General features: G+C 49.3%; 1 protein-coding gene across 1 annotated transcript in view; it reads right to left on the bottom strand.

The window, feature by feature from the left end:
• The window catches only part of Ube3b (ubiquitin protein ligase E3B), a 41,207-nt gene that overhangs the window by 2,407 nt on the left and 12,564 nt on the right, over positions 1 to 26,236 (bottom strand). Inside the window, exons 8-24 of the mRNA XM_013014287.1 lie at positions 25,463 to 25,620; positions 25,030 to 25,150; positions 23,995 to 24,172; positions 21,288 to 21,451; positions 19,749 to 19,916; positions 16,087 to 16,258; positions 14,144 to 14,262; positions 13,515 to 13,629; positions 12,354 to 12,453; positions 10,298 to 10,417; positions 7,680 to 7,856; positions 7,474 to 7,584; positions 6,134 to 6,271; positions 5,868 to 5,933; positions 3,421 to 3,479; positions 1,236 to 1,418; positions 825 to 936 (exon numbers count right to left, since the gene is read on the bottom strand). Of these exons, the coding sequence (XP_012869741.1) occupies positions 825 to 936; positions 1,236 to 1,418; positions 3,421 to 3,479; positions 5,868 to 5,933; positions 6,134 to 6,271; positions 7,474 to 7,584; positions 7,680 to 7,856; positions 10,298 to 10,417; positions 12,354 to 12,453; positions 13,515 to 13,629; positions 14,144 to 14,262; positions 16,087 to 16,258; positions 19,749 to 19,916; positions 21,288 to 21,451; positions 23,995 to 24,172; positions 25,030 to 25,150; positions 25,463 to 25,620 (2,261 nt within the window). The remainder of the gene's footprint in view (positions 1 to 824; positions 937 to 1,235; positions 1,419 to 3,420; positions 3,480 to 5,867; positions 5,934 to 6,133; positions 6,272 to 7,473; positions 7,585 to 7,679; positions 7,857 to 10,297; positions 10,418 to 12,353; positions 12,454 to 13,514; positions 13,630 to 14,143; positions 14,263 to 16,086; positions 16,259 to 19,748; positions 19,917 to 21,287; positions 21,452 to 23,994; positions 24,173 to 25,029; positions 25,151 to 25,462; positions 25,621 to 26,236) is intronic.

Here is a 26,236-nt window from a genome sequence, read left to right as displayed (position 1 = left end):
CGCTCTACCACTTGAGCTACAGCGCCACTTCCAGTTTTTCTGGTGGTTTATTGGAGATAGGAGTCTCACGGTCTCTCCTGCCCGGGCTGGCTTTGAACCGGGATCCTCAGATCTCAGCCTCCTGAGTAGCTAGGATTACAGGCGTGAGCCACCAGCGCCCGGCTAGGTGATAAATCTTATAGACTTTCCTGCTTGGGCTGGCTTTGAACCGAGATTCTCAGATCTCAGCCTCTTGAGTAGCTAGGATTACAGGCCTGAGCCATTGGTGCTTGGCTCAAATAACTGTTAACTCTCCCTCTTTTTTTAATTTTTTGTGCCAGGAGTGGGGCTTTAACTCTGGGCCTCGGTGCTGTCCCTGAGCTCTTCAGCTAAGGGTAAGTATTCTACCACTTGAGCCAGTGCCACCTTGTTTTTTGTTTGTTTGTTTGTTTTGGGGTTTGAACTTAGGGCCTCATGCTTGTTAGACTTGAGCCATGCCTCTAGCCCTACATTATGTTTTATTGGGACACTGTGTGTGGTGTGCGTATGTGTGTGTGAGAGATCCTTGGTAGACAGGCACATAGATAGCTGAGAACTCAATGCTGTGGATTATGATTGTCTGCTATGCAGGGACCGGCCCCACCGTCAGGGGCAGGCAGCAGGCGTGGCCTCAACCTCTCTGGTTTCTGCTTGGCCTAAGGGGTAGACCAGCCCAGGGACCAGGCTGATCTAGGATCTAGATCTAGGATCTTCTTAAAATTCCCTCGTTCCTGGTGTGGCCTTCTAGATTCATGAGAATAATCACACACCAAGTGCATACGTGTAGGTAATAAAGAATAAGATACCTTCAGAAACATGGCTCTCTCATCAGGCGTGAAGTCGGAGGCCAGAATATCCCAGAGCCAGATGATGACCCGGTGACTTCCATGAAAGCCGCCATAGTACACGGTGTGCTTCCTGAAAACAATGCAGACAAGGGGCTCAGCAGCGTCCCGATGGGCGAGTCTGCGGGGCTGGGGAACACTAAGGCTCCTTTATGGCCTCATCTTCCTGGCAGTGACCGAGGCGGAGTTCCGCAGCCAGCCCTGCTGTTTCTGAGCAGCCAGCTCAAGTTCCCACAATGCCATCAGCTAAGACTTTTGGTGAGCCCCCGTCCTCCAGCCCCGCTGCCGCTTTGCCAAAGGGAGCGCTCTCCCTCTGTGAGGCCCAAGCATGCTGCCCTTCTCTGCTCCCGCAGAGAAACCTTGAAATCTTACTTCAGATCTTCCAGATCGATCTCGGCGTTGTCTCCAGAGATGAGCCGCTGCAGCTCCGGGGTGGAGAACATCCGGATCCACTCAGGCTTGATGATGGAACGGAACCCGCTGATGAGGGCAGCCGTCTGGTTTTTGATTTGAGTGTGCATTCGAAAGTGTGCCATCAGGTGGATGTAGCTAATTCTGTGAACAAGGGAGAGGAGACGCCGCACATGATGATGGGGCAGGCAGCTGCCCAATGGCTGCATTTCTATACCACTTTGTGAAACACAAATGGTCCCACAACAATGACCAGGGCACCCATGATGAAGTGTCCTTCCTTGTCATCGTGTGTTTACCCCCGCCCGGCTCTAGTGCAGGACCACCTCCCTCTCATGACGTCAGGAGTTACAGTGAGACACTGCCCACAGCTCCTAAAGTTCTCATTAATTCTCATTCTTCTGGACACCATCAATTAAGGTAAGATTCAGTCCTACAATAACGTTAAAAGTTGAGAAACGGTTTCCTTTTGACATGTCAGCACAAGTGTTGCTGGACCGAGAGGCTAAAGGCATGAAGAAAGAGATTAGTGCTGAAGGTTGTGTGGCACAGACACGGTTGGGTTAGGCAACCAACAGTGCATCAGAGCAGAGAGCTGGTGGCTCAGTCCTCTGGGATCTTCTCGATGATGCAAGCCCCTTAGCCAGGTTAAACATGTTCACACACTTGGAAGCACAGCTGATTTCTTAGCAAACCACTGACTCAGGGACGAAAGAACCTGAGCTCAGCCCAAGGACAACTCACAAGTTCCAACTAAATCTGTTTTGCTCTACAATGCTCAGGTCTCTTTTGCTTTGATGCTGGTCCTGGGGCTTGAACTCAGGGCCTGGGTGCTGTCCCTGGGCTTTTTTGCTTAAGGCTAGCATGCTATCACTTCCAACTTTTTGGTGGTTAATGGGAGATAAGAGTCTCACAGCCTTTCCTGCTCTGGCTGGCTTTGAACCGCAATCCTCAGACTATCAGCCTCCTGAGTAGTTAGGATTACAGGTTTGAGACATCATGCCCAGTTCTAACCTTGATAATCTGAGTTTAAAAAATACCCAGTGAAGCCAGGTGCTGGGGCTCATGCCTGTAATCCTAGCTGATACTCAGGAGGCTGAAATCTGAGGATCACAGTTCAAAGTCAGCCTGGGCAGGAAATGTCTACGAGACTCTTATCTCTAATAAACCACCAGAAAACTGGAAGTGGTGCTGTGGCTCAAGTGGTAGAGCATTCACCTTGAGCTGAAGAGCTGAGGGACAGCGCCCAAGCCCAGAGTTCAAGCCCCACAACCGGCACCCCCCAAAAAAAAAATCCAGTATAGTAACACATTCAAATAGGAATTTTCTATTACCATCCCTACTCTCAAATAATCCTGCAAGGAGGTTTCTCATGTTGTTTTAACCAAGAGAAAAAGAGAGGAAGCTAGAATCATGGGATCAAGGAGGGGAGATTTTGTGCAGGCCTGGATATCTTGGCTCAGAACACCAGACACTCTGAAGTTAGTTTCTATGTCAGCTCCAAGGCAGGATAGGAATCCCACTCCAACACAAGCCGTCTATCTCCCGTCCTCTGGCCATTGTTTCTACGTGCTACATACACAGCACACACACACACAGCACACACACGCACGCACACACACACGCACACGCACACACATGCACGCAGCTCTCACCACCTCCCTCTGCTAGGTTACCTGGCAGAGGTGACTGCCCTGGGGGGTGGGGGGGGGCTCTATGTCCCACACCTGTTGTCATTTATAACCCCCCCCCACACACACATTGCTGGGTCTGACTTCTCCACTGATCATCCAAGCGAGCTGTCCCACCAAGATGTCCCTGTCCCACTGCCCTCCCTGTGTCTGCAGGCTCAGGATTCACCTGTCTCATCAAGAGCCACCATTACTTCCCTAACACTGTAGCCCCAGGGCCCCTGACCTTAAAAAAGCGACTGCAAAATAAATAAATAAATAAATAAAGTCTGTTCTTAGCTTGCAAATTGAATTTAATACAATTCCAACTATGAGCTGTAATCATCAAATTCCATTACGACATTGATGGCTTCTTCCGCCTTCCATCTATCTTAATAAATTCTCTACCTAAGCCCAGAGAGCCAGAATGAAGTCTTTTCAAGTGGTGACCTTAAAAATCCAATTGCTGTACTCACTTGTTTTCATTTGTAACAGGAATGGTCTTCCCTCCAGGAATCAGTTCGTGGCAGACAAGCTGGGGAGGGGGCGGGGGAGAGGAAAAGGGGAGTCATTAATACAGAATTCTAACTTGGAAACAAAGCCTCCTGAAAGGGCCTAGTGCTGACATCCATGAGAATGATGGAGTTAAGACGCTGTGTTTGGGAGTGATTCCCCCCAGCCCCCCCACAAATCCCCAGGGTCAAAGCAACAATAAGCAGACCTCAGATGAGCACTATGAAAAGTTTCTGCTCGGAGGATCCTGGTTCAAACACATCAGGCTCCAGGATGTCACGGAGGGAAATGTGTTGGTATTTAGGACCAAGCAGGGCATGGAATAAATGATGGTACTGTGCAGCTAGTAGAAAATATAGTAAGTATACTTGTTTTGTTTTTTGCCCATCCTGGGGCTCGAACTTAGGGTATGGGATGCACTGTCCCTGAGTTTTTTGCTTTTTAGTTGTGAGGCTTGAACTTAAGGCCTGGGTGTTCTTCTGCTCAAGTCTAGCACTCTACTACTTTGAGCCACAGCTCCACTTCCAGTTTTTGAGTGGTTAACTGGAGATAAGAGTCTCACAAGGACTTTTCTGCCCAGGCTGGCTTTGCACTGTGATTCTCAGATCTCAGCCTCCTGAGTAGATAGGATTACAGGTGTGAGCCACCAGTGCCCAGCCTCAGTTTGGTGGTTGTTGTTGTTTTTTGCTTAAGGTTGGTATTCTACTACTTGAGCAATAGCTCCACTTTCAGCCTTTTGGTGGTTAATTGGAAATAAAATGTCATGGTTTTCCTGCCCGGGCTGGCGTTGAACTGAGACCCTCAGATCTCAGCCTCCTGAGAAGCTAGGATTGCGGGTCTAAGTGTGTAGTTATTTAAAGGATGAAAAAAGAGATTAGATAAAAGGGTAGATGGTGTGGTATCATTTCTACACCTCATCCTTCACATGCACGCATGCGTGTACATGCGCATGCACACTCACACACCCACACACAGACACACACACACCTTGAGGAAAAGTCTAGAAGTACATGGGCAGCATACTACAAATTACCCCTAGGTATGGCATCACAGGTGGTTTGTTTTCACCTTTATGTACACAGCATAACTCAGTGTTTTGAGATGCTTCTCTTGGTGGCAGGGAACACGCTGACTGCCAGTACTCTCTACAGAACCGCTCTGAAATGATCTAAGGAACTTGTAGGCAAGGAAAGGAAGGGGAAACTGAGGGAAAGGAAGGGAAGGGGCGACATTTTCAAAAAAGAAATGCACTTGCTACCTAACTTATGAAATGGTAACCCCTCTGCAACACCTTCATAACAATGAAATTACTTAAAAAAACAAAAACAAAAACAGAGAACTGTTCCATGCAAGTGCCCTTCCCTTCTCTGAAGGAGGAGCTCTGTGGGCAGGTGAGCCGGCGCAACCTGGTGTCCACGCTGGGCTTTCTTCCTGCAGGTCTTGGGGAGGGGGGTGTCATACATCATGGTACTCAGTGGACTTCCAGGAAGCAGGTGGGACTGGCAAAAATTCCCCCGGGTTTAGACACTGGTCCCACCAAGGACTCACATCTGGCAACTGCTGCTTTTACGAGATCTGGAAATGTGGCTCAGAGGGACAGGGTGGGCTCTGAGGTCACAGGCTGCATCTAGGAAGCCGGCTCTGTACTGACAGGCTCCGGGCGGAGGCTCAGAGCAGCCCAGGCCAGCCACACAGACAGCCTCGCACAGGGGCCTCCCCGGGACACAGCTGGAGGGGGGCAGAGGACACTTGGGAGGGAAGCCACAGCAGTGTGTCCTGTGGCAGGAAACGCTCGTGCTGAGAGGATGTTAAGGACCACGTAGGTAGGATTACAGGTGCGAGCCACTGTGCCTGGCCTAGCTCCGTTACTGAGCAGGGAGCAAGGGCACGCTCTGCCGGAGGCCCTGGGGCGGCCTGGGCTCTCCCAGCCAGCATCTCCATTGGTAATGCTGATCATCACCAGGGCAGTGCAAACAGTACAAACCAAGCCCACCAGGACACTCTAGATGGTAACATGGGCACACTGTGGGACGCTCTCCTAGAAGCAGGTGTGCCAAGGCCAGGTGTGTGGGGAGGCAGTTCAGAGGAGGAATGGAAGGAGGTGAGAGTGGATGACAGATGCAAAGTTGCTTTTTTTTTTTTTTTGCCAGCCCAGCAGCTTGAACTCAGGACCCGGGCGCTGTCCCTGAGCTTCTTTGGCCCAAGGCTAGCACTCCACCCCTTGAGCTACAGCACCCTTTCCAGCTTTTTCTGCTTATGTGGTACTGAGGAGTCGAACCCAGGGCTTCCTGCGTGCTAGGCACGCACTGTGCCACAAAGCCACATTCCAGCCCTGTCAGATGCAAAGTTTGTGGAGCTCCCTGCAAGGAAAGCACCAGCAGGAGGGCAGGACTCAGGACGGCCCACCTACCTGACCCATGACATCCTCGTCATACGACAGCGTGAGGCCAAGGTCTGCGACGTCCCCATCGTAGCGCTGACACAAAGAGAGCGGGGAGGTTGGCTGGGGCTGAGGAGCACCAGGCCCTGGAAGTTACTCAACCCCCTTCCTCGGGGAGCAAAGGACAACTAGAACAAGAACCTTCTGGAAGGTGGAGCAGAGCAGGCTGCCAGTCACCCCCGCGGGTGGATGGCCCCCGCAGGGCCCAGCGGTGTCGCCCGTCACTTGGCACTGACCTTAATGGAGGTGAGGTTTTTATAGAACTCCGAGTCAAGAGAAGGAAGTTCATCCACGGAGCTGTAGAAGATGCTGTGGTGGTGCCCGAGCAGCTGGCTCAGGAAGAAGGAAGCGAAGGGCACGTCCACCACAATCCCCTGGGGGGGAAGATGCGAAGCTGCGGTTTCCCTAACCAGGATTCGGGCTCAGCGGTTGGCTCAGGCTGCAGGGGGCGCCCTGAGGCTGCCACTGGCTTCTAAGAGTCCAGTCTAGACAGCTAGAGCTCTCCATGGTCCTTTAAGGAACCAACGGTCTACCTGGGGGCCTTAGAGTGCAGGGGTCACAGGTACAGAGCTTGGAGGAGATTCAGGCTAGGCCACTGCCAGGCCAATGCTGTGGCCTTTCTCCGTGTGAATGCGCCAGCCCAGCCTCAGCTGCTGGACCGGAGCAGTGACCGATGCCACTCTCTCTACACCACAAACACAAGGAGAGGAGTATGGCTAGGCTCTCACTGGGGGCAGGCTGGAAGCTTCTAGGAGGAAGTGACATTTGAACACAGCCTAGAGGAGCACAAGCCACAGGCCTGGGAAGTGGAGGGTTATGCAGAAGGACCAGGAGGCTCTACGTCTCAGCTGCTGGACTCCTGTGAGCCTCGCCATGCTGTGTACCTAAAGGGGACATGGCATCTGTCCAGGTAGGACTGAACTGTTCCTACTCTGTAAGTGGGAATCGCCCCAGATGCCCTCCTTTTTGCAGGTGAGGAGCTGGGTGTTGAGACTGTGCACAGAGCTCCCAGGCAAGTGCAGGACAAGGGGGTCCATGCCTTCTCCCCTTGGACGCCTGTCTGTGGCCTCAGTCCCCAGCCAGGATGGAATCTGCCTCTGCTCTATCCCCGGCCGTGCTGGTTGGGTGGTCTTGCCAATGCCCAGGAGCCTGGCTCCCTCTGAAGTGCTTACTCAAAGCCGGGCTCCAAGCGAAGCTCTGTGGCAGATGTCGCTTAGGATGGAGGGCCCTGAATTCCATTCCATCACCACAGTGAACAAAAACAAAACCACACCTCAGGAGGAGGAGGGCTGGTGGAGGACCCAGGCAGGCCTGGGCCTGAGTTCTGCTTTTACTGAAGAGCTAGGGAGGAGAGTGGATGAGCAAGTGCTCAGACCCTTGGTTCTCTCGCCCTGGTGAAGAGGGGGAGCAGCAGCACGCCACAGGACTGAGATGACCGAGCGTGATGACGCGTGTAAAGCACGTGCAAATGCTGCTGGGTCCTACTTCCTCGGGCTGTTTAACACGTGGCTGTTTATGAAGGCTGTGGAGCCCGGCACGTTGCATTTTAAAGTTCGGTCCCACGCTCATGGCCTACCTCATACACAGCCTTCCCCAGCATCTTCCCCACGAACTCGAAGAGCTGCAGGTAATTCTCGTGGATGTAGGATGTGGGGGAGGGGTACAGCCGCTCATCCCCACTGGTTGTCTGCCAGGAGAAAGGGCAGAGAGGGCAGAGAGGTTACCCGCCTCGTTCTCCACTGTGTCAGCCCCTGCCAGCCCCACTCACACCCCCTCCGGCACCTTGAACAGGTTGAGTGCTGGGTCGAACACCCTCTTGATAATTTCCTCCAAGAACTCCTTGAACACGCCATCCTGGTCGATTCCAGCCTCGTCTACACCAAGGTCATTGACAAACTTCACACGGATCACGCCCTTCATGGCGTGCTGGGAAAGCTGCCGAAGCTGTTCATAGCCGTCCTGCGGGACAAGCACAGACCAGTAGGAAGCCAGGAGCAGCCGCCTAGCCCAGGGCAACCCTGCGCTTGCTTGGTGTAATTACTCAATGTGCAAATCAGGACCAGCAGGCCTGCAAGGACAGGAGCTCTGTGAAACGGGCCTGTGAAACGGAAAGGTTCGTTCTGGGGATGGAATGTGCTTGTTCTTTTGGCAAGGGGACACTGTGCTCGGAAGGACACCGAGAAACCAGACTGTCCTCAGACAGAATGCGTCAAGACAAGCTCCAGCCATCAAAGGATGATGAAAACCCAGACAGGTTGATCTCTCTTCCTCTTTGAATGTCAAGTGCCTCTTAAAGCTCACAGGGAGAAGGCACTTTTGGAATATCGTAAGATGCAAGTATCTCCCCTCTTCCTGAAGCCTTTCCTCAGACTGTGGGAACCCTGGGGAGGAATCAGGCTGAGGGCAACGGGAGCAGAGCAGGGGGTTGGGAGCAACTTGGCTGGCTTTGGGTTGTGCAGACTGCGGGGGACAAGGTGGGAAGCAGACAAGGGTGCAGAAAGATGCCAGGCTTGGATGAGGTAGGAGCAGCAGGGAAGGGGAGCCTCAGCACCTTGGGCTGTGGGTCAGCTCCTTTTGCTCAGTGCAGCACTGGGGTCAAGTGTGTGCTTAGTGTGCATGACACCTTGGGTTTCATCCCTAGCACTACCAAAACAACAACAACAACAACAACCCCTCCCCCGCAAGCCACCAGCAACAACAAAATCTAGCCATTCACATGGCTTCCATCTGGAGCACAACCTGCCCAGCTCCTGGACTCTGTTCACGGTTCAGCGTGCAAATGCATTTTCATGGTGAATCTTCCTGGCTTCTGACTGTCCCTCTCTGCATTCCTGGTAGATGGGGCACTGAGGTTCTTATTTTGGACTCTAGTGAACAGGACAGCCTAGGGAGGGGTCTTCTGGCCCAACGCCAGAGACCCTACCTTACCACCAGGGCCAAACTGATGCTTGCAGACATGGTCACACAGCGAGTTGTGAATCAACCTTCACACCTCTGTCACAACTGCAGCATTGGTCATGTTCTGCTGGTATTAGATGGATTTCCACAGTATCCACTTACCCATCTGTCCTTCAGTCTGGTCACCTTGTCACAAAGCCAAGAGACAATCTGCCAGGATAGCAAGATGGGTTTGGGGGGGAACCCTTGCTGCCTCCCTGCTGGACTCACTTAGCAATCTAAAGGACTGTCCTACATGATTAGACTGCAGGGTCAGCAAGCCAGGGAGAAATGACCTGTGAAGGCCATTCTTCGATCAACAAGGAATAGGAACACAGTGTTGCCCACACATCCACAAAGCATTTCTTGTTCACATAAAGTTAGAAGGAAAATTGAGAGGAACACGAAGACGCACGCAGCTGCAGCAGCATTTAAACCCAGTGAGCAAGTTGAGGCTCATTCTCCTGGCACTCCTCTGAGGATGCACGGAGGAATCAGTGCACTCCCTCGGAGTTCAGGGTTTTCTTCTGCTCTAAGTCTCACCTCCCAACTTTAATCCCCTCAGCAGATGTTGTGGGGATTAAAAGGACAGTGTATGATGCTCTTAGCACATGGCTGTCCTCAGGAATGGCTGCAGGATCCAGCTCTGTCTTGCCAGAGCCTCGTTAGAAGGCATCAGAGGCTTGGCCCCCAGCCACCTGCATACTTCCTGCCCTCCAGGGACTGGTGGGGTACAGATTTCACCACACAGGCCTCTTGGAAAGGCAACGGCCTGCCCACTCCCCACATCTCCCCATGAGGACACAGAGAACGCTGAGCTGGGAAGGGCAGGCCTGGCTCCCAATCCTGGCTTTGGAGTCAGCGATACCTGATTTGAGACTCTGTAAAGTTCTCTGGCCTTAGGTGTGCTTTTGACAGAGCAAAGATTGGGCTAGATCACACCTGAGATTCCTCCAATTTGGAGGTACTGGAGCTGCGGCTTGAGTCTAGCCTTGGGGAGGGAGGTGGCCTGCAGGACTGGAGCTAGCCCAGGAGGCCCACAGACGTGTGGCCTCCCATACAAACCACTTTGGAGGCAGAGTAAGAATCCAGGCAGTATGAGTTAGGAGTTAGCTTCCTGACGCCCCCTGCTGGGCATACCAAGCAAAGGCCATAGGCTCTCAGGTCCAAATAACCACAACCTCTGGGGTTCTGGGACAAAGGAGGCTTCTGCCAAAACAGAGGAGGACATTTTCTACAGGGAAAGTTGGACCCTCCTCCTCCATGGCCCTGAAAAGCAGAGCCAAGTGGGATTCCATCAGCAGTGGCACCCAGGAGGGGTGGGGTGGGATGGGGGAACTGTATGAGGGTCTGCTGAGTGAGGAATGTGCTGGAGAAGGATGCCAACCACCAACAGCCCTCGTCATATCCTACAGACACAGCAGCCACTACTGACTCAGGGCCTCTGTGGAACTCTCACTTACCTCCAACATCCGGGACCTTCGGATGGTGATATGAGTGACGTGAGGGGAGGCAGAGCTCGTTTCCACAAGCCCCAGCTTCTCCTTCTCCTTGGTAACCATGTTTCGGAACAAGAGAACTCTCTGGAAGAAGCAAGGGTAGGACCAGAAACAAGGTGTACAAGTGACTGTTCCTGTAAAAATCAGGCCACAAAATGAGTGAACTTGAAGTCCCTTGGGATGTAAGTGGAATGGGAGGCCTTGGTATGTGTCCTGGGCTGGAGGAGTCTTGTGAGAGCACTTTTGGGAATTTAAAATCCAGCTGAACTTGCACCAAGGGAGAAATGTTCTAAAAAGAGTAGTCTGGGGAGTTGCAGGTCTGGCTTAAGTGGTAGAGACCGGCCTGGGGCAAGACGTACAAAACAGTATTCAAAAAAACAAAGCAAAAAGGGTATGGGAGTATAGCTCAAAGCCTGCTTAGCAAGCTGAAGCCCTGAGTTCAAACCTCAGTACCAATAACAACAACAACCAAAAACCCCAAATAAACAAAATCCCTAGGTTTGCACTCACCACTGAAAAGAAGGCAGTGCAGGTGAAGGTGGCCCTCGGGCTACAGGATCATGTGTGTCTTACTAACCCTCAAAGACTTAAACTCCTTTGGCAGCCTTAGGCACCCCAGCACACCCACTGCAGGTCATGGAGCCAGGGTTGAGATGCTAAGGTCAAAAATACAAGATCCTAGACACACAGGTCCAGGACAAGGGGCTGTGTTTTTAATCAGACATTACCAAACTGCAGGCAGTCAGGTGATGAAGGGCCAGAGATGACTTTGGAAATGGGAGAACTACTGGAGAAGCTGAAGCTACCACACTTGGACAACAGAAGACACAAAAAAACAAAAAAAAAATGGGGGGGGGCTGGCTGCAGATCATTGGATTCTTAGTTTATAGATTAGCAATCTGCCTTCTGGAATTGTTTGAAGACCAAGAGGAGAAGTTACAGAGCAGTGGACCAGTTAAGGAGGAGGAATGGCCCATGATTTACAAGATACAGACAGAAGGCCTGCTTTGTCTTTTTTTTTTTTTGTCGGTCGTGGGGCTTGAACTCTGGGCCTGAGTGCTGTCCCTTAGCTCTTCAGCTCAAGGCTAGCGCTCTACCACTTACAGCTCCACTCAGAGACAGGGGATGGGTGTGTATTTGTGTGTGTATGTGTGTGACGGGATGGGTGTGTGTGTGTGCGTGTGTGTGTGTAAAAGCCAAGGTTGAGCAGGGTGCACACCTGCCATTGTGTGTGTGTGTGTATAAAAGCCAAGGTCGAGCAGGGTGCACACCTGCCATTCTACCTACTCAAGAGGCTGAGATCTGAGGATGGCAGTTCAAAGCCAGCTTGGGTAGGACTCTGAGAGTTTTATCTCCAATAAACCACTGGAAGTAGCATTGTGGCTCCAAGTGACAGAGCTCTAGTCTTGAGCAAAAGAGCTCAGGGGCAGCGCCCATGCCCTGATTCAAGCCCATGACAAAAAAAAAAGTGCCAAGATCAGCTAGTCTCAGAGAGCAGAAGGGCTACCTCTGAAAAAGTAGGATTTAATTTATGAAAATCACGTGTCTCCTCTTTGTTAAATACCTATCAAAAGAGAAAAAAGAAAGAACAGACGAGAAAGGTGCACTCCTTGCCTCTTGGTCTCTTCCGGCTGGGCCTGGGCGTGGCCTGGCACCCAGCAGCACTGCCCACTACTCGTCAGGGATGTAGCCATGCATTCCCATAGTTCCTAGCGGCTCCTGACCCTGCGCTTGACCTTCTTAGGTCTCAAGTCCCCCGGGTGATAGCACACTCTCCTTGTTTCCCCTCTTCTGTAAGCAGCTCACCTCCCTCGACACCCACATTACCAGCCACACTGCCTTCTCTGCACCTGTACCAGCCTGCAGCATCGTGTGCCCCAGTCAGATCACTATGTGTGCGCGTGTGAGCATGTGTGATGAGCGATGTCACTTAGTCATTCCCAATCCCATAACAGACTCAGAGTTGGGCCTGGGGGCAGAGACAAGACATACCAGGAGCCTTGTCCCCTCTGAAACTCACGTTTTTATGTGGAATGACATGAGGGATATGCTGTAGGATGAGCTGTGCCCGTTTCCGGTCTTTGTCGAGTTCCTGGAAGAGCACGCTGGGCTTGAGATCCCTGAGGAAGGAAGACCCGGGGCTTGGTGAGCAGAGCAACAAAACACAGGTCTCTTAATGCTGGGCTCACAAACTACAGCACGTGGGCCAACTTCTGCCTGATCAGGCCTGCCTCTGCAAAGTTAATGTCTGTCCACGCATGCACAGGACAGCGGAGGTAGTGGTTGTAACAAAACTATGGTCCTCAGCCTAAAATCAGCTGGCCCTTCATGACTTTCATGAAGCTTGGCTTTGGAGTCAGAGCTATGGCAGTGACGTAAATGCTGACATGTCACTGACAGACATGCTGTGTGGGCTGGGAAGGTGGCTCAGTGGTAGAGTGCTTGCCTCGTATGCATGAGCCCCTGGGTTCCATTCCTCAGAACCACATAAACAGAAAAGGCCGGAAGTGGTGCTGTGGCTCAAGTGGTAGAGTGCTAGTTTTGAGCTGAAGAGCTGAGGAACAGTGCCCAGGCCCCACGACTGACCAAAAAAAAAAAAAGTACCTGCTGTGGAAGGATTCCCCTGCTCCCCCATTCTGCCCTGCCCTCCTCTCCCCCGGCCCCCCACTTTTAAGCCTAACCTTCCTTCCTATTGGCAGTACTGGGGTTTGAACTCAGAGTCTTATGCTTGCTAGGCAAGTATTCTACCACTTGAACCAACCATACCCCCAGCTTAAGGCAGTACTGGGGGGGTTAGAGGGGTGGTTCAGGTAGCATGACAGCCAATGAGCAAAAGTAAGCGTCAGATAACGAGTTTAAGTTCTTGGAATCAGAAACAAACAAACAAACAAACAAAAACCCATGGGATTCTCCCACCCCATTGCTCAGATGAGCTGAAAGATCACTTCTTCCCAGTCTAGGTAAAAACAGCAGCTGAACATGGCCTGGCTTTGCTGCTACTAATGAACTTGGTAACGATACTAGTGCAACAGAAGCGATGCTGGGCGGTGTACTCCGCCAGGGGCTCTGTGGGAACGGAGTCCTCTCTGCAGGCTACGGACAGCATGAAGGAAGGAAAAGGCCTTCCTTCTAAGAACACAAATACTCAACACTGGACACTTCTGCCCAGCCCAGGGCTTACTTTCGCAGCCAATGGTCTTCGGGGGCGAAGCGCCGCCGGCAGTCCCGCTCATACAGCACCATCAGCCACCCGTGGACAGACTGGAACAGCTCCAAGGTCTCACCCTTGGCATTCTCTGTAAGGGCACCAGGGAGGGTGAGGTGGTACAGGACAGAAGTGGAAAAACAGGCCCACCTCTTTTCCCAGGGAGTGTTCCTGGTGTCCGCAGGGCCCGTGTGTTTCTCAGACTCATCACCTCCCACTGGAGTACTATACAAAGGCTTTCTTTACCCTAAGTGAGTTAGGCACGGAACAACTGTAAATGGGTCAGGAGGTGGGCTTGCATCTGAAGTGTGAAACGGCATGAAAACACTTGAAAGGCGATGCAGGCAAGTCATTAATCTCTCTCCCTACCCCCATGCATGCACACCCGCATGCACACTCGCATGCACATGTGAATCCTGAAGGATACCTGGCTAAGTGGGACTTCTAGGAGCACGTTATTCTCTTAAGAGGTGCCAGAAAGGGAAGAACAAAACTTCTCTATGTGAATGGATGTGCATTTTCTATTAATTTGGGTAGATAACACAAAGCTAAGAGCCAACTGAAGTTACAGACTTTGACCTCTACGATGGGTACCTATATCTTACCTACGATTCCATCCCAGATCATCTTAAACACAAAGGAATTCAGAAAAGAGGAGATGGTGACCAGCTCTTCCAGTTTGAAGGAAATTTGTTCTTCATAAACTTCAATGTCATCAAGGATCCTGTATCAGACAGAAAAGACAGAATTTTCCCGAGAAGATATAATAAAAAAAACAAAACTTACTACTTTTAGACAAAACAAAGTTAATAGATAAGCTCCATTTTATGGAGCTGCTTCCTTCAAGTTACAGATCAAACAATGCGATCCTAAGAAGTGATTGGAAATAATTTGGGTGAGGGGGCCCGTGGTGATTTGGTTGGCATTGGACTGGCTGTGAGCTGGTAGCTGCCAAAGCTAGTGGTGGTACATGGGCTTCATTGAGTCTTTCTGCTTTCTCTTTATGTGAAACTGTCCACAGTAGCTATATTAAAAAAATACAACTAAGAGAAACCCTACCAAACCTCTATTCCTACATTTTTCTTACTGGCAGGCGAAAGTATGCATCAGATATCAAGTTCAAGTCCTGGTTAGGACAATTAAAAACAACAACAAAAAAGAAAAAAGAAAAAAACCAACACTTTCTTACTTCAAGCCTCTGCCGGAAGAGGAAGAAACCGTGACTGAGTGTGTTCACTGAGGAAGGCTGTGGAGCTTGACTCCAGCACATGACAAGTATTTGTGAGGGAATGAACACATGTCAGAAAGAATATATGAATAAATGAATGAACACGTGAGATACAGCTCTCCCTAAAACTAGACTTTCCAACACGACTCACTCCAGGAATGGCCTGGACCTTAGCAGTTGAAAGTGGTGCCTTTCCTGGCCTATAGACCCTGCTCTGGCCTCCGCCTGCTCATTGAGCCCTTCAATGATGCCCACTCCACCTGTAACTTCCGGCTCTCTGATCCTCTCTTGCTTGAATGTAACTGCTGGAGACCTACTCTATCTTAAAATTCTTTACCAACCTTCCAGGAGAAAGCAGAGTAAAAGGGTCAAATGCACACATGGACGAGTACACAATCAATTTCCCACTTGGAATGAAGTACTAAGTTTTTGACAAATACTCAGTTTTAAGTACCTGACATTCCTTCCCTCACTGACTCTAGCAGATTGGTGATATCTCTATTCTACTAATCAAAAACTGAGGCTCAGAGAAGCTAAGCAACTTGCCCAAACTTGGCATTAATTCTCTCTTAATCTTTACTACATGCCTAACAGGAAGGTCATGTTGTTATTCCTATTTCTGGAAGAGGAAACTCTCAGCAAGGCCGAATCCCAGGATTGTCTCAGTAACTGGCTGATTCAGGTTTTGTTCTCTGGCTCTGGAATTTTCCAGTAGTCTTCCTAGCACATTAATAAGTAAACAGTTAAGCTGTGATTTTGAACCCATTTCTAAGAGCTCACTTGATCTGTTGATTGGTACTGATTCAACTTCCCTGATAGGATAGGAACAAGTGATGTACATGCAGTATATGCTATCCTATGTTTTTTTTTTGCCAGTCCTGGGGCTTGAACACAGGGCCTCGGCACTGTCCCTGAGCTGCTTTTGCTCAAGGGCTAGCATTCTACCACTTGAGCCACAGCACCATTTCTGGCTTTTTTCTTTTTCCTTATGTGGTGCTGAGGAATCGAACCCAGGGCTTTATGCATGCTAGGCAAGCACTCTACCACTAAGCCACATTCCCAGCACTTTTTGTTTTTGAGATGGGATCTTGCTACATTGCTCTAGCCTGGTCTCAAGTGATCATGAACTCAAGTGATCTTCCCACCTCAGCCTTCTGAATAGCTGGAACTACAGGTGTGTACCACTGCACCCATCTCCTGCCTAATTCCTACATTGATCCTGTCACACAGGTCCACATGTCTGTGGTGATCCCCCCATCGGCCGCCTGCTTCCCACCATGTCAACTAGGGGTAGGTCCTTGGCCCCACACAGCAACCTACGTGATGAGGTGTCGGGAACAATCACAGAACAGCATCAGCATGGACAAGAGCTGCTTGGACTCTCCGGTGTCGTTGTTCAGGCATTCCAAGAAGAGCTTTAACCCTCCATGGGGCCCCAGCTCACAGATAAATGCCCACAGTTTGGGCAGCAGGTCATCAAGGTAAGTGAGACCTGGAAAAGGACAGAGAAACCCAAGCTTCAGGTGGGGGCTCCAGCTGACCCGCTGTGTCTTTTTTCCCTTGGAAAAACAAGCACTGAAACCTCTTAGTGAACAGTCAACGTGTGCAAATCAGAAAACCACCACTGAGAGTATCACAATGATCCTAATGTTGAATGGGTGTGAGCCAGTAAGCAGCAGAGCCAGGAGGAGAACCCAGATCTATCTGTCTTAGCAATTATATTTTGGATCAGCAAGTTTCTTCTGGAGAGGTTCAGAGAGTCAATGTTTTTAGACTTTGTGGGCCAGATGGTCTCTTGCTATAATCATAATTAAAAAAAACCTTGAAACAAATTAAATCTAGCAGAGTTTAATTGAGCAAAGAATGACTGGCATCCTGGGCCGTGCTGGACCAGCAGAGGTTTTCAGAGTCTCTGAAGGTGGGCGGGCAGCCTTTATTCTAGCTCAGTGCTTTCTTTATGTTGAACATGGGCTCAGTGGGCTGCCAGGGGCTGACTGTAGATTGCTGCTCTGTTTGGCTTAGCAGTATGTTCCAATTATCTTCTCCTAAGTCAGGCTTCCAGTGACTTTGCAGGCTAAGGTAGGGTGTGGTCATCAGGTGAGGGCACAGGATGTGGGCATCTGCATACTGCTCAAGGCTAGCCCAAAGCAGACGCAGACATTCTGTAAATGTACGGATTTGGTTGTGGTCTAATACAAGTTAATTTACAAAAATCAGTGGTGTGCTGGCTTGGGGCCACAGGCAGACACCTGTCTCTCACCGTCAGATCCACCCACATTTAGTAATATGTTCCTCTCATCTATGATTACTCTGAATTCCACATGGAAAAGTGATGAAGGACTGTAATAGAGACACTGGGCTATATAGATTTAACCTTGGGGAGCAGAAGCCATTTCAAGTCTGCTTCCTGAGGCTCTGAGGCTTCAGACTGACTCATGGCTGGTGTGTTTGAAGTTACAGTGCAGCTGGTGACTTAGGAAGTCTGGATAGTAAGGTTGCATGCATCAGCAAAGCAGTAACTTATATTTGAGCCCTTACTCTTCTCATGTTATAAAGTCTTCCGTGAGTTCTTTGGTTCTGTGGGGGTAGACACAGTAGTGTGGGGTGAGGCTGTGGGCCACTGAATGCTACTGAAGGCTGCTTAGAGGTGAATAGAAAGAATTGCAAATTGGACTTAGAAACGTAACCTCAGGAATGGGATCAAAGTATACATTAAGCCAGGCTCCTCGTGGACTTCCACTGCCCTGCGCTTTAGCCACAGCAGGGATGCTGTGCCCTGGAGCGAGGAGGAGGACCAGCACAGCTCTGGTGCCTTGGGGGCATTCGAGGAGCCAGATCAGAGACCTATCCTTAGCTGTGAGATTACAAAAGCAGTATTTTAGAAGCTGCTTGCTTGCCTGCCTCCCTCTTCCTTTCCTTTCTTTTGTGCTGGTCCTAGGGCCTTGAACACAGGGTCTGGGCACTGTCCCTGAGCATTTTTGCTCAAGGTTAGTACTCTACCACTTGAGCCACACCTCCACTTCTGGCTTTTTGGGTGGTTCCTTGAAGGTAAGTCTCATGAACTTTTCCTGTTCAGGTTGGCTTTGAACTGTGATCCTCAGATCTCAGCCTCATAAGTGGTTAGGATGATAGCATGAACCACTGGTACCTGGGAAGATACTATTTTCTATAATCTGACTTAAATATGGATTTTCATATTGGCCAAAACACTTATTTTGTGACTCTCTCTTTTGGGAAAATGAACTGAGCTATGAGCTCATTTTAGAGAGCTGGACCCAGGCAGTAACCTCAAAGTTCTCGCTCCAAGATGCTCCCAGGCCCTCAAGTGCTTTGGAGCCCCAGCCGTGTATGGTCTCTGCTTTCTTCTCCTCCTCTGGTCTCTCCCAGGACCTTGCTCAAGGCAGTGTGCACAGAGGCCTTGGTTACCCCAATGTGCAGGCTAGCACCTACTCTATCCCGGTCCAACACAACTCTCAGTTCCCCACAGGCCATGCCCCTTCTCCACCATCTATACTCAGACCCCAAACCTAGGACCACTTTTCTACCTTTACTCCTCACACCCGCAATCCATTTTCCCAGGAAGTCTACAGACAGCATCTCTGAAATGCAGTCTGTGCTTCCAGCTCTAATGCCTCCACCAGACCAAGGCGTTCAGCCTGGGACCATTCAGCCACCTCCGAGGCCGATGCAACTGTGAGGAGGTGCTACTGCACAGGGCTGGCTGCCTTCTTTTTTCTCCCTGGCTGTGAGGCATGAATTCAGGGCCTCGGTGCTGTCCCTGAGCTCTTTTTACTCAAGGCTATCGCTCTACCATTTTGATCCACAGGTCCACTTGTAGTTTTTGAGTGATTAATTGGAGCTAAGAATCTCACAGGGACTTTTCTGCCTGGGCTGGCTTTAAACGGTGATGCTCAGATCTCTGCCTCCTGAGTAGGCAGGATGATTGGCATGAGCCACCGGGTGCCTCGCTGGCAGACTTCTTCTAACACAGGACAGCCTTACAATAAAGAGAAGCTGGCCTGAGGCAACTGTACTACTCAGCTCACAAAGCCCACTCCAGGCCAAGGTTACCTTTCCTTTTCATGGTGCCCTCTTTACACCTTCCCCTCCATACAGCCATTCTCACCATTCTACAAGATACTCCCCTCAGGGACAGCCCTTGGCTAGTGTCCACCTCTACATCCACAGCGCCTGGCACAGGATTTCAAAACTAGGCAACACAGCAGAGAAACTTTTAATCCTTCAAAAGCTTTCACAGCTCACAAAGACCTTTTGTGCTCAGAATACCAACTCCTCTCCAGAACTGCTGAGCTGTACCCTACAAAGTCCTGACACCCAATTCTGTGCTTATAGAAGAGACTTTGCTTGCTCAGCTAAAAGGAAAAAAACAAAAAAAAAAAACAAAACTGTTGGGCCTACCCATGAGATGAGATACCATATGGCCAATGAAATGAGGTTTCTGAAGAGAATTACCGACATGAGAAAATGTTTATAAAATGGCTAGTGAAGGAAGGGGGATGACATGTTAGTTTAAATATTTCTATTGTAGGTGTAGCATACTCAGGTATACTGTTTGTCTTTGGGTTGTGAAATTATTACTTCTTTCTGCCTGTTAGTCTTTCCTAAGGTTCTAGTCAGAAAAAAAATAACTTGTTAAAATTGTACTTCATAACTAAAATTAAGAGCCAGGTGAGAGCAACCAAAGCAGGGCTGGTATAAGTTATCGGAGGCATACCTATCTCCAAAAAGAAACAAACAAACAAAAAACAGCTTAAAAACACCTCCCTTCAAAAATTACATTTTTGTCTTTCACTGGGTGGCAGGATTTGAACTCAGGGCTTTGTGCTTGCTGACAGGCACTGGATAACTTGAGTCATGCCTCCAGCTCAAAATTTAATCTTTTGAGTCAAGAAAAAAAGAACTTTCTCTGAGAAAAACCGGTGTGACGTTTGCGAGAGGGGGCAGCACCCCGGGCCTCCCACCTGTGAGGATCTGCAGGCGGATCTGGGTGAGCGTGGTCAGGGAGGTCTGGTAGAGGACACAGATGTTGCACACTTTCTGCACCTCCGCAGAGTCTACACGTCTGCCCCCTACTGGCCTTAGAATATTCCGAACCGACGCAGACTTCTGGAATGCACGCTTGAGGAGACCTGACATAGAAGAGAGAAGACATCAACAGAAGTTGAGCCATCTGCTGTATCCTATCTGGTCTGGGCAAAGGAGTGTTGATAAAAACTCCCCAACACCAACCCTACAGCCAGGCCACACAGCAGGGCTGCTGCTTGGGCTCAGCACAGTCCTGCAGGATAAACTGGAAGAATGTTTAGTGAATGGATTTGAGGTGTAACCCAAGACCTCTTCAAAATATCAACACTCTTTTTAGAACACGTCAGGCATGTTTGAGTCTGATATAGGATTCTTTTATTATCCCAAAGGTAAAAACTCAAAAGGAGCATACTAGGGGAGGAGGTAAAGGTGGGAGCCCATCTGAATCTCAGTTCTCTAGGCTTTGGCAGGGAGGGGTTTAGGGGTATTGGTGGCCAGGAAACTGACTCATGGTCTGGAGTGGTTTTCTACTTTTGTCTTAAGCCTCCTACCTGTATCCTGCAGTACAGATGCTCAGGTCATGTCCATCACCAGTTAGAAGAAACAGCCACACAATACATAGTGGTAGCAAAGCCATGCCAAACAGAATGTGCTATGGGAGGTAGCTCTATACAGCATATGCTAGTCACATTTCCTTAACTTTGGATTATGGTTGGTCTGATTTGTTTGAGACAGGGTCTCCTCTGTAGTGTAGGCTGGCCTAGAATTGGTAATCTTCCTAGCTGCTAGGATTACAGATGTGTGCCACCACATCCGGCTGGCATTTCCTTAACTTTTATCAGAGTGTGAGCAAGGAATCTTTCCACAGTACCCACTTCTGCCCTGCAGAATAAGTGCTGAGGAGTTGGGACTCAGCTTTTTTTTTTTTTTTTTTGCACTAGTTCTGGAGTTTGAACTCAGGGCCTTGTACACTCACTTGGCTTTAGCTTTATCATTTGAGCCACACTTCCACTTCTGACTTTTTGCTGGTTTATTGCAAACAGACTTTTCTGCCCAGGCTGGCTTTAGCGTATGATCCCCAGATCTCAGCCTTCTGAGTAGTTAGGTGTGAGCGCCAGCACCTGACTCAGTGGCTCTTCTATGATTAAGAACCAGAAAAGCTTTGAGTTCCCTAAGGAATGTTCCCCCCCCCCTTCTTTTGGACACTAGAAAGTTAACAGCCAAACTAAGGTTCAGAAAAAGGCAGCAACAGCCCTTGTAGAATATGTATTTGTGGCTGTTCCTTACAGACAACTGGCTGCTTTCTATTCCTATGGTTTCTTGTCATTGTCTTGCTAACTATGGCCTTGATTTAAGTCACCCTGGAATGTCCATAGGAGAAGTCAGAGCAACTCACAGAGATGAGGCCTCCCCAGGGGAAGAAACAGGAAGTGCCCTCCAGCTACTAAGAGTACTAGGGCTCATTTGTCACTCACTCTTCATGGGGAGCACGTTCTGGGGGGACGCCGGCTGAGCGGGGGCTGGCTCTGGGTGTTCCAGTAGCTTCCTGCTGAGGATGTCATTGAAGAAGATGCGGATGAGAGGCACCCCCCACAGGAACTGCAGCTGTTTGGTGATCAAGTACATGGACTCATTGAGGCTGGGAGAGAGGAGCAGGAGACAAGCATGTCAGCCCCACCTCTGCCTGGCCAGCTGTCTGGCCCACTCCATTCCCCTGTGAGCCTTCATCATGCAAATGCAGCCAGCATTCCCAGGGCAGGGAAGTTAATAAAAAGATAAGAATTGAGCCAGATGTGGTGATCCACACCTGTAATCCCAGTGCTCAGGAGGCAGAGACAGATGAAGCAAGACCAGACTGGGCTATAAAGTAAGACCCTGTCTCAAAACAAACAAACAAAAACAAAAAATATGAAATGGACCAGCCCAACCACCAAGGGCCAAATATGTGAAGACATGGAATTTTGTGTGTGTGCAGGTCCTGGGGCTTGAACTCAGGGCCTGCGTACTGTCCCTGAGATTTTGCTGAAGACTAGCACTCTACCACCTGAGCAACAGCTCCACTTTTGGCTTTTTAATAGTTAAATGGAAGATATGAGTCTCACAGACTTTTTCTACCTGGGCTGGCTTCAAAGCATGACCCTCAGGTCTCAGCCTCCTGAGTAGCTAGGATTATAGGCGTGAGTCACTGCTGACCAGCAGGATAAGGAATCTTGTGTACTGTTCCACCCAGACTTCCTGTGCTGCTTCTAGCACAATTGATTTCCCCAGGTCAGTGTCATCTTGCAGACCCCTTACCACTGCCTTGTGCCGGCTGCCTGCCTCTCCCTAGTCTCCAGCTAGACGGCTCAGAGCATCCATGCCTCTAGGGCTCCTCTCCATTCCAGACAATGCCCCAAGTGTGTGCCCATTCGTGGAATCTTCTGCATTACTTGTCTGGCTCAAGGCCCCAGCTGGCTCCCTCCCCCTCCCCAGTGGGGACAGCCGCCACCTACTGAGCACAAACCAGTTGGTAACCCTCTCCATGCAATGTGTGCAATATATTTCATGTGTAGTGTCTGTCTCATTCCATCCTTCAAGATTATCCTGCCAGAGGGGCTAGAACGATCATCTCATACTCCAGATGAGGAACCTGAGCTAAAGGCCCTTGGGAAGAGGTAGTGGAGCCCAGAACACTTGGTCCCTAGGAAATCTCTCCTGACTCCAAGCACACAAGCCCCATTCTCTCCAGGCTGTCACTTAGGCTGAAGGGAAAAGGTGGCACCACTGGCTTAGCCCTGCCTCAGCCCCAGCCTCTGCTCAGCTCATCCACCCTGGTGCTCTGGCTCTTCCCTAATGTTTCCATTGCTTCTGTTCTGAATGAGGAAGGGCAAAGTTGATTTCTACCTCCTGTAAAGGACAAGGGTAACTGTTGTCCCTTTCAATCATCTGTCTCGTTCTAGCAGCTCCAAAATATAGCAGCCCAGGCAATCAATAAAAATGATGTTGAAGAAGAAAAAGCATCCACACATTAGGTTCACAATTGATTAATGAGAAGAATAAAATACAAAATCATATGATCTCTCTCTCTCTTTCTCTCTCTTTTTTTTCCCCTGATCCTGGGGCTTGAACTCAGGGCCTGGACGCTGTCCCTGAGCTTCTTTTTGCTAAAGGCTAGCGCTCTATCACTTGAGCCACAGTGCTACTTTTGGCTTTTTCTGTTTATGTGGTGCTGAGGAATCAAACCCAGGGCTTCATGCATGCAAAGAAAGCACTCTACTACTGAGCCACATTCCCAGCCTAATGATCTTATTTTTATAAGAAAAACTATCATCACTGAAAAAGGCTGAAAGAAGCCAGGTGCTGGTGGCTCATACCTGTAATTCCAGCTACTCAGGAAGTTGATATCTGAGGATTGCCTGTAATTCCAGCTACTCAGGAGGTTGATATCTGAGGATTAAGCTTCAAAGCCAGCCTAGGCAGGCAAGTCTATGAGATTCTTATCTCCAATTAAGCACCAAAAAAGCTGGAAGTGAAGCTGTGGCTCAAGTGGTAGAGGGCTAGCCTTGAACACAAAAAGCTCAGGGATAGCAGCCAGGCTCTGAGTTTAAGCCCCAGGATAGGAAAATAAAAGAAAAAGAAAAATGCTGAAAGGTCACCTTTGGGCATTAGCATTATGAGTTATTAACTATTGTCTGGGTCCTATCTCTATTTTTTCTTTTTTGTTGTTGGTCATGGGATTTGAACTCTAGGCTTGGGCATTGTCCCTGTGCTCTTCAGCTCAAGGCAAGCACTCTACGGCTTGAGCCACAGTGCCACCTCCGGTTTTCTAGTGGTTTATTGGAGATAAGAGTCTCACAGACTTTCCCGCCCAGGCTGGCTTTGAACCACGATCCTCAGATCTCAGCCTCCTGAGTAGCTAGGATTACAGGCGTGAGCCACTGACGCCAGGCTTCTATTTTTTTTTTCTTTCTTTTACTATTTTATTTTTTTGTGGTACTAGGGATAGAACCCTGGACACCTCAGCCATGCTATTCAACTGTGTTCCTATGGATACAACCTCAGTCCTTACCTCTATTTTATACAAAGAATGCACACTATTTTTGTAACAAGAAACAAACAACAGCAGCTGGAAGAAATAAACAAGAGAGGGGTAGCAAGAAGAAGGGCAGGAAAGGCAGCCATGCATCTCCAGGACTTACTTACCCATAGTCCACAGACTGGGAGAACCAGCCGAGGACTGGATGCCAGTGGGTCAGGTTGGACTTCTTCTGGGACACATACTTCTGACAGTAGCACAGCATCTGGGTGAGCAGGCTCACAAACCCGTCTGTTTCCTCTTCTAACACTCTGGGGTTGAGGGAGCCCAGCTGTAGGAGGTTGCCTATACAGAGAGAAGGCCGAGTGATGGGCTAGACAGACATGCTCAGGGGTCTCCCAGCCGTGTTTTCTGCCTGTGACTCAGGCAGCCACAGGGTATGTGCAGGAAGAGATTTCATGTGAGAGGCATTTGTCAGTACGACTGCAAACTGTGGCTTGACCAGACAAAGATGTGTCTGTTGACTGTGTTTCCTTATCTCCTAGGTTGAATAATGACCCCCTCTTCCTCATGGGAGTATGGTATGAAGAGTGTGCAGTGTCAGGTGCACAGACGAATGTGACATTTACTATCACACTTATGACACCAACATTAAAATGAATGGGCAGGAAATGAGTGACTGAACTTTTTGCTATCCAGTGTTTACCAATCCCTTAATATCCCCTGTGTGTAGACTTACCAGACAGTCGCTTAAAATTCAGCCCCAAGATCCCTTCTCTATCTAAACTTCTCCTCACAGGCAGGGAGGATTCTGCCTCCACCATTTCCCAACACTTTCGCAAGCCCTTCCTTCGTCTAAGTGAAAGCACTGCAGAAGAGGTGAGGCACTTTGGGGGCTCCTTCAATTTAAGGCTCACTTCAAGGCTCCCTCCTCTTTCCTTCTGAATCACCTAGGCTACTCATCAACTTTCAATTTTCCCTTGGTCCCTAAAAAGCCAAGAGCTGAAATCCAGTGTTCCCTTATAGTCAAGACATCTAGCATGTCAGGCCAGTTTTCCAGATCATTTTTAACTTTGCATCTACCTTAACTACCTCTCTGAATACAGGTACTTATAATAAGTACTTCGTGTTGTTACTAAAAACTGATGATTGCAGCAAAATACTGGGGCTTCCCTCAATGGCCAGAATCTTCCAATACTCACCAGTCAGACAGAGCGTGTGGCAGCCTTCCAACGTCTCACACACGTCCCGGCATCGCTCTTCATCTCTTAAGAACACGATGAATTTCCGTAGCATGTCATGAGATTCTAAGACAGTGAGGCGCTACAAATGGCAAATGACAGCAGACAGTTAAAAGTGGAAACTGACCAAGTTTCCCTGAAGACACAAAACTTGACAGACTGCTGGTCGCCATGGTGATGCAGAGCATGATCTCCAGCACCAAGAAGAGAAAGGATCAGGACAAGACCCAACATTGCACCGGGCTCCTAACACGAATCTATCTACACTGGTTACTGATGTAGAGAAAAGGGGAAGGAGTGAGAACTGGCAGGGAAATCCTTTTACTTTCCAAATTCTAAGAACAAAAGCAAAACAGTGTCGGTTTTGGGGGGAATGCTCATGGAGCCCACTTACCTCTGGGGTCACTGTGCCAAGATGAGTCACGAGGGCAGGCACCGACATGATATGAATGAGAAAGGGCCGGAGCAGATTGTCTGAAAATTGTGCAGCAGTCACAGGGCTGGACACAGATAGATGAACTCGTTGAGACAGGAACCCGGGTGCACTCAGAACTAAAGACTAAACAGCAGCCTGTCAAGGCCCTCATGCCCAAAATTTCCAGTTCCCAGGACTTCCCCAAAATACTGCCTGAGAAGTGGGTTACGCCCACTTTGTTATGGAGCTACACAGCTGTGAAAAAACCATTCCACAATAAGGAAAATGCTAATTCTATAATAAACTGTAAAATGGAAAAAGGAAGCTCCAAATCTACATAGATGGGAGAAGAAGGGATTGTGTTGAGAATGGGGAAACAACGCTTCTAGTACAGGCAAGGTCTCAATCAAGTAAGTAGTTCTTACTCAAGTGTATTCACTTGGTAGTAACTCACTAATGCCTTATACAGTTTATTAAAAATTGAATTAGCCTCATATTAACATTTAAAATATACACACAAACACATAAATATATACAAATACAAAAAAGGCTAAAAAGATAGATAAAAAATGTTACTGTTGCCAGGCACCGGTGGCTCATGCCTGTCATCCTAGCTACTCAGGAGGCTGAGATCTGAGGATCACGGTTCAAAGCTAGCCTGAGCAGGAAAGTCTGTGAGACTCTTTTTTTGGGGGGAGGGGCAGGGGGGAGGGAGGTCCAGTTGTGGAGCCTGAATTCTGGCCCTGGGCGCTG

This window comes from Dipodomys ordii, unplaced genomic scaffold (genome assembly GCF_000151885.1).
Source record: "Dipodomys ordii isolate 6190 unplaced genomic scaffold, Dord_2.0 Scaffold23, whole genome shotgun sequence".
NCBI classification, from domain to species: domain Eukaryota; kingdom Metazoa; phylum Chordata; class Mammalia; order Rodentia; family Heteromyidae; genus Dipodomys; species Dipodomys ordii.
The sequence above is the reverse complement of the archived record's forward strand: the minus strand, read 5'-3'. Positions and strand labels throughout refer to the sequence as shown.